Below are 8352 nucleotides of genomic sequence, written 5' to 3' on the forward strand. Positions count from 1 at the left end.
TCCATTCAGTATCTCACATACTTTACTACCATTCACGACTATGTAAAGGCTACTTACAGACATGCTGTTTTCAATTTGAACCCAGCTGTGCTGAATTTCCGCCGCCACCTATTAACCTGCCCCACCTGCAGAACCCTCCTGGTATGTCGTGTGAAGTTGCCTGATTATTACCGGCTCAGAATTTGATGTAACCTGATAGTCATGTCAGCCGAGATTTGAAAATAGATGAATGAATGAATAAATAAATAAACAAATAAATATTAGATTTAGTTTTGAGTGTAGTCAGGTCAGCAAGTTTTCAGACGTTACTTGTGATTTTTATTAAGTCTACTCCCCCCCCTTATCGCCAGCTTTTAAATTTACAGTACAGCTATCTATATCAAGGTCCAAAGCAGTAACTGCTGCAGGTAAGAGTAGGGTACAGTTGAGTTACAGTCAAAAATTCATATCAGTAGGATGTGTTATTTTGAAGCAAAAATAAAAATACTTAAAAGTGCCTCCACGGCATGCTGGGTTTTATTTTGAAATTCTGCGCAGGAGCTGTATCGTTGTATTCCCGTAACTTGACAATATGGGTCAATGGAGGAGCGCAGCAAGAAACCGACAGACGCTCAGCCGCTACCTGTCACTATAAGATGGCACAGACAAAGACGCGTATCTCCTTTATTGTGTAGTTTCTATTTTTGTGTCATTTTCCTGAGCTGGCCTTAATTCTTTTTTCCTTGTTTTCCTTTCAGAACTACATTCTAGGATGGAGAACCTCCAATTTCTAGAGAAGGATAAAACTGGAGAGCCGTTACGCATCGTAAGGCATAGAGCTTCGTTGTAGATTTCAGTGTAGAACAAGAAAAAAATCATGGAGTATTAGTGCACCTGCACTGTGCGTGTGGACTGTATGATGAAGTACGGACCGGTGGTTCTAACTGCTGGGCTCACTGGTTTGCTGAGTTTTGGTCTCCTCGCTGTGGCAATTGGGACTGATTACTGGTATATAATTGATGTGAATAAACCTAACTACACAGGTACAGAGGACTTGAGTTCACACTCTGGACTGTGGACAATTAATGAAGGTAAGTCAGTTTAACTTCAGTCTGGATATTATGGAATGTATACATGAGCGCTTAGTAATGCGTAAGAGCGGCGTAATAAGCAGTAACTTTTGCTGTGCTTCTCTCAAAGGTAATTTTGAGAAGCCTTTGTGTCACCAACACTGCGTAAAATGCCCTAATGATTCAATGATGGGGTCTTCTTATTTTTGAAGTGACTTCTTTGTCATTCAGGCGTGTTCTAACTTGTGAAATACAAGTATTGATGGATTCTAAATTTAGGAGGGAAGATGGAATCGACAGACTGTGGATGACATGATTTTGCTGAGATCTAGCGATACTTATATTTGTTCATGGATGATGTCTCTGGTGCTGCTGCATTACCATGTATTAACACGGTAATGCAGCACTGTTAGAACAGGTGCAAAAGCTGCTTGCGTGGATTTCAGTATGTTACACTGATGCACAGAGGACATGTCAGTGCTTTTAGCTTGAGGTTGGCAGTATCCTGAATTACTTGGTTAAATTCCTTCACCAGACTCCAATTCAATAAAAAAAAAATAAATTTAAAAAAACACTGTTTATGCAGTGAATACAATAAACCATTTGGTAAATGTATTTTTCCGTTGTTGTTGTTGGTTAATTTGTGATTGTGGCAACCTTTAGCCCCTGATCTGTATCAGTCCCTGCAGGCAGCTGCAGGCAAACGGGCAGGAAGCTATGGAGGTGATTTACATACAACTGTAATATAATCTGCTTGTGGGCTGCACAGTTTGAGGTCCAGACATGTCCAATTTGATTCGGTGGCACCTACGGTTCACTCAATAAATGCCATGTAATGAGACAACATGCTGTGCTCACCTGTGGCCACCTAGCAACTGTGGAATATTTTCGTTGCAAAACATGCAGAACTAATGACATTTGGGGCATATGAAGGTTTCGTTTCATTGGTGTCATTGAGGAATATGTGGTGTTTTTAAGCACTGATCCTATTCTTTGCCACTGATTGACTCAAATCTGTATTTTTTGGTATCAAGGAGCAATTTTTGCCAAGTCCCCTGCACCATTGCAGGTCCTGTCATGTGTAACCTTTTATTCTGACATTTCCAGGAGCAAACAGCAGTTCAGTGATCCCCTCTTTCACAGCAAATATGTCCAGCCTTTCAGAGGCCGAGAGGCATCTTCTTGGTAAGTGGATTTCTTTATCAACTGAGGAAAAGGCTGTAAGAACACACAGTAGAAGATTCTTGGTAATACTGACTCAAATGTCTATCTTGTTGCCTAAAAGCGTTGCATTTACCAGCAATGCTTTCAAACGATCCCATCTAGAAGACAGACAATGAGCCAAGATAGGCATTTTGGAAAAGATAGTGTATATTTGTTGTTGTTAAATCCTAGGTTGAAGCAGAGTGTCTTTCAAGGCCTGCCCCTGTTCGCAACTTGCACAAATACAAAATACAAAAGCAAATTGTCCAGTGTGACAGAAACTATCTCAAGCAGGTCTGTGGAATTTGATTTTATACTCTGCTGACAATAAGAATGAAAACCAATGGCTCCCCAGATGGGAGACATCAATCTGAAAATCTCAGCTGCTTTTGCAAGCAATTGCACTCAGCAGTAGTGTAAAATACGGCTCACTCATGGTTAGAACCGCCTAACAAAATCACAGTTCTTTAAAATATTTATGCACAGACACTGATGTATTGTCTTATGTGTGCATGTGTGCTTTCAGGCTTGCATAAAGTGGTGGTGATCTTGTTGCCACTGAGCCTGGTCCTGCTGGTGCTAGGCTGGATCTTTGGACTTGTCAGTTCGCTGGCCTGCAGTCCCAAGCTGCTGACTGGATCGGCATGCTACTTCCTCTTCTGCAGTAAGTCCACATAGAATCGTTATTGTTTTTTTCTGAGCCTTTAGCGGTGATGTGTCCTTGGCATGTGGAATGAGACTGAAGCAAATCCTTTGTGCGATTATGTCAGCATCTAAGACGTACAGCACGAGAAAAAGTGTGTGGGCGACACATCACAGATATATGTGTGTTAACTACACCTAGGAAGTGAACCCCATATGATTCACTTATAACTAACGGCACTGTTATTATCTGATTTCATCCTTTCTAGACATAAACAGTATGCTTGGGCAGGCTAATGGCCAATGAGATAACACTGAATATAGTTGTGTAAATATTATATTTTGCAATTGATTGGAGAAGGCCGTTATAGGTGTAATCTGCAACTATATAGTACATATCTCTATGTGCACATTAAAAATCTCATTCAGCTTCATTGAGTTAAGTTAGGTAATGATCCTTTTGCTCAAACTGTTATTGGAGAGGTGTGGAGATGTGGATTTTAATGGTGAAAATAATTGTTTAAAGAAAAAGATAGACCCAGAGTGATATATTGGTGGGAATGGCTGATATTCCACATTACAGGTACATTTCTAAATTGTGTCACTACATACATTGTCCAGTGGAGTGGCTCTGACTCCAGTGTTTACAAATTTCCCCCATCGCTGTCTGTAGCAGATGTAGCAAAATACACATCTTAGCTGAGCAGGTAGTGGTGCAGAATCAAGTAACAGTAACTTTTTTGCTGTCTGTGATGTTTTTGGACAATATTGGTTCCAATATGTGGAAAAAGTCTTTCCCATATACCACCTAATTCATGAATACATTGCTAGAAAGTTGCATCTTTTGCAACTCATCTGACCACAGAAATCTCCTCCTACATGTGTTTCAATGATTCCATCATAGAAAATTAGGGGTTATAGGAGTCAGTGGAAGCTCAAGACTGCCATGATATACATGGTCTTTACAAGTGTATGTTTACTTTTGCTGACAACTGTATATAAAGAATATTGACTGACAGATCAATATCAGTATTTTTACTCAATTAAAATTGGTATGGGCCCTAGAAAAATTCAGTATCTCTCATGCTCGAGAAACTGCTGTGAGTCTTGTAACAAGTCTGTCTCTTTATTCAGCCTGTCTGGTTTTGTGTATATCTGACAGATTTTGTGAATATGTGTCTACAACTTCATTGACTCAAGCCACTCAGATGCAATTATAGTAGTGCTATGAGATGTGGTAAGGCTATTCTCACATGAAATCCCACATGCTAAATCACATTTTTGACACCCCTTTCCAAACACTACCATGCTTTAGAAAGATGTGAATAAAAATTGTTTGTTGCAGTGATTTACTGCAGGCATTTTTTTCTCTCTCTGTGCTTCCCAGTCAGATTTGCATAAAATAAACCATAATTGCAAGCTGGTTCGTGATGAGCGTGAACGTGGTTTTAGACACCATACCAACAAACATTCTCAGCATGGATATTGGCATAATTAACAGTATTGATCACTGGCTGATTGCAGAAAATTACAGAATAGCTTGTTGTTAATTTAGACATCCAGTCGGACTTCCCTTTGGAATCATCAGCCAGCTCATTCTCGTGTCATTCTCTGTTGCCATAAAATAATATTTAGCTTCCTTTTTATCGAACCTAAGTGTGATCAAATGGACAGCCTATTATATAAATTCTATTGCACACAATGTTCAGAAAGAGTCCAATCATAAACAAGCAGTGATGCACTTGAAACAATTCACATTTACCTTTCATTGTCCAGTAATATAAAGTGAATGTCCACAAGAGCAGAAGGTTAAATAATATATTTTAAAAGCCTTTCAGAGTCCCCGTTGAGCAGAAGTTGGGTATGGTAGACACCAAAAGGAGATTTGATCTGTTGGTTCCAGGGCATGCTTAGGTCTGAACTCGAAAGGAATGAGTACAAATCTTCATTTGGGTAGGACTGAGGGTAAACGCATGATTCTGTCAAAGGAGTAGAAGGTCCTATTATGTACTGCGCCATCTGTGCTGACATGCCCAGCCTCTCATGTCACACAGAGACAGCTAATTTCATGCCTTGTGCTGAATGCCCTGTCCGCATTCTTACATCAAAAGACCTGCGAGTGGCAAGCTCTGCCATTTTCCAAACCATCCGTCTTATAATGTAAACAGAAAAGGGGTGAATGGTTTCTGTGTTTTGTTCTGCTTTCTTTCCTTCTTATTAAATACATTGGAACCCAGTTTGTAGTTTTTGGCATGAGAAACCATAGTAATCTGGGTGTCAGTAGGTCTTTGTAATGATACCCAAAACACTCACATCACCTATCACAATGCTGATAAATCTAACCCTGGTTCTTCTGAAAATGTATCTTCAGTTTCTTTAATAGTTTTTAATTAATTTAGCATGGGCTAAACAAGTGTTTAGGAAAACCTTACTGTGGTGTTGATGCAGTAACAGTGTAGACCTCACATTAATTCCAGTAGAACTCTACAAGGCATACCGTACATTGGAAATTTATCATAAGAAATGGATTGAGATGAGAGCCTAAGGGGAAATCTTGCCATTGTCACACCATCAGCACCAAGACAAGCTATTTTTGTTTGCACTTTTCTTTGCAGCAGACTACAGTTACCTGCCCTAATTCCACACATCTTTCTGATGTGCCTACATTAGCCACGCTGCTTGATAAGCATTGAGAAAAAAGGCCACAGTTGTGTTTTTTTATAATCTGTAATTATCGGAAGTTAATTGCAGGTGCAGGTTTTGAAGTGTATAGTGGTTCTGCTTTCCACTGTGCCACAGGAAAGGTCAGTCTGAATTGTTCATTTTATAGTTCAATATTTAAGGACTTTTGAGGCTGACATTTAATGATGTTATTCTTGCTGGCCCACCTCTGTGGTAATTGTCATGCGAGACATTTCCTCTGTTTGGGAACACAAAAAGAAATCAAAAACAAAGCATACTGGAAACGTCATACTTAGACCACAGGTACTGTCTGTAGAGTTACACATTCACAAGTTGAAACCTATATTTCATAATACAATCTATAGGGTTATGTGGGGACAATTGTGTTGGAAAGGGATTGTTTGCTAAATAATGGATTACTGTTGTAATTACCTAATTATAAAAGCTAGCGAAGTGTGATACATCATGGTGATTACAGTGTGTGACTACTCAGCTCAAACTCTGGAGAATTCATTCCAATTCCAGATGGATCCATGTTACAGGTACAAACAAGGGATGTGTGTTAACAACCCAACATGTTTGTCTGTGCATCAACAGGTCTTTTCACCCTGTCTGGAGTCAGCATCTACATCAAATACTCAAATCAGGCCATGGAGGAGTTCCAGCGAATCGTGTCCCCAGAGAATCTCGTCTATGTGGATGTGTCGTTCGGCTGGTCCTTAGCCACAGCCTGGCTCTCCTATAGCTTGGAGGTGGCAACTGGCCTGCTACTCATGCTGGCTGCCAGAATCATTCAAATGAAGGGGCATTACGACTCCGGTGTAGCCATCGCCATGTTATAAACTGACATATTCTAGTGCCCGAGTAAAACTGAAAGGTCACATTTTGTTGTTTTTGAAATGCAGTTATCATTTATTTATGGTGCTGGGGGAAAACAGATGAGAAGAGGTCAAGCTAATCAAGAGTCAGAACAACAAACTGCAAACTGGGTTTACATAAGTACAACAACAGACACAGAGAAACTAAATAAATTATGCTGGTGAACATCTTTTTTTTTTTTTTTTTTTTAAATTTTCACTTCTGCCTGTCACTCTCTTGCTATCATTTTCTGTCTATTGTCCTGGTGAAAAATGATGCAAGCCATACAAACAGAAAAAAAAAATATGCTTGGGCTTGACTTGATAGCCAAACCATGTGGGTGCAAATTCCCTGAGAGTCGGGACCCTAGTGTGATTCCCAGACCTTGCTTCATGCATCCTCTACTCTCTTTTCCCACATTTCCTGTGCATCTTCTCTCCCACTATCAAATAAAGGCATAAAATGCTCTTACTCATGGAGTAATTACCGCTAGATTAAAAGTAGCTGTTTAGGCTTTGAATGAATCCTGTATGTAATAATACATTATGTTTCAGCTTTGATGCCATCATTCAGCCAATAGACCCATTTAATTATTGTACTGCATGAATAATTTTGGATTTTTAAAAAAAAAAAAAGATTTAGCTCTGCATTTGTATGTGTGAGCAGTTGTTTGTGTTTTATAGAGAACAGCTTAATCTGTCTCTCTGCTTTGCAAAATAAATGTAGGCAAAACGAGCAGTAAGTGTAAGTTGTATGGGTTTATTTCCTTTTGGTTGCATGCTCTATTAGGCTTTTTCATTAAATACACTCCAATATCTCGTGTGCACCCATTTGTTATACTGTATTCAATTATGGTTTGCATCAGTGACATAGAGTATTTCATTCAAGTGAAATAGTGCTGATGCTGATTTTGCAGGAGGAACCTACCAGGCAATGAAGGAGACTAGACTTTATAGCACACAGTAAGACATGGTACAGTTTCTAATATATTGTAATAGAACAGCTGCTGCATATGCTGCTCTGTGTGCCAGGAAATTTGCATTTCACTGCTTTAGAAAAGCATTTAATCTGTCGAAGCTGAGACATTGTTAGCTGCTGACTATTTGATTTCTAGAACAACATCTAAAATGTTAGCTTGTGCCTCTTGCTTACAGACGTCTTAACCCAACCTAACAATAAATGAATTAATCATGAAAATAGGGCTGAAGATAAGTGCACTCATGGGGATGCTGCTATTTGTTTTCAGCAGTATAGAATGGGTGCATGTGTTACTGCCTGCTTTACTGTTATACTCTGTTCTGGAAATGCAACTTGTTCTCTCTGCATGCTGCAAGTAAATAGAGCACTGTGACAATACAGCATTTTGCAGTAAGATTTGTTGTGTAGATGTTGTATAAACATAACAAACTTTCCTTGTGTTTTTATACTTGAACAGTTTCTGTTTTTATTGTTAGCAGTGGCAGAAAAGCAGTGAAACATCAGTCCAGCTGTAGAGTAGATGCATACTTGAAACAGACAACAGTAAAAGAAGACCAGGATAGCTGTAATCAAATCATCAAATGCATTGAGATTATATGCTCACTCATGCACGATGTACTTGTTTTACATTCTATTTGCAATACAATTCAAAGGCAACAAATTCTGCATTGACTAACTGGAAATCTGGAAATCAGCAAAATGCAGAAAAACGCCAAAGTATTCAATTGGTATTTTCCTACTTCGTGATAGCAAGGCAACAATCCATTTGCACATTTTATTTTGAATTTTGAAATTTGAAATAAGAAAGAATAACCCTTGAAATACAATACATAATGTACAGAAAACTTAATCACTTACAAAGAGCACTCCACAGGGTGCTCCATAAACCTCCATGAATATACTTGACACCAAGATTTGTTCACTGGTTCTTTTCATATGC

General features: G+C 39.0%; 1 protein-coding gene across 1 annotated transcript; it reads left to right on the forward strand.

Annotated features, from left to right (window-relative positions):
• Positions 1 to 457: 457 nt before the first annotated feature.
• Positions 458 to 7866, forward strand: LOC111564670 (transmembrane protein 235). The gene is made up of 4 exons (XM_023264390.3): positions 458 to 1070; positions 2157 to 2234; positions 2779 to 2916; positions 6174 to 7866. The coding sequence occupies exons 1-4, from the start codon at positions 896 to 898 to the stop codon at positions 6416 to 6418; spliced, it is 636 nt and encodes a 211-aa protein (XP_023120158.1). The 5' UTR covers positions 458 to 895; the 3' UTR covers positions 6419 to 7866.
• Positions 7867 to 8352: the final 486 nt, after the last annotated feature.

This window comes from Amphiprion ocellaris, chromosome 19, assembly GCF_022539595.1.
Source record: "Amphiprion ocellaris isolate individual 3 ecotype Okinawa chromosome 19, ASM2253959v1, whole genome shotgun sequence".
Classification (NCBI taxonomy): domain Eukaryota; kingdom Metazoa; phylum Chordata; class Actinopteri; family Pomacentridae; genus Amphiprion; species Amphiprion ocellaris.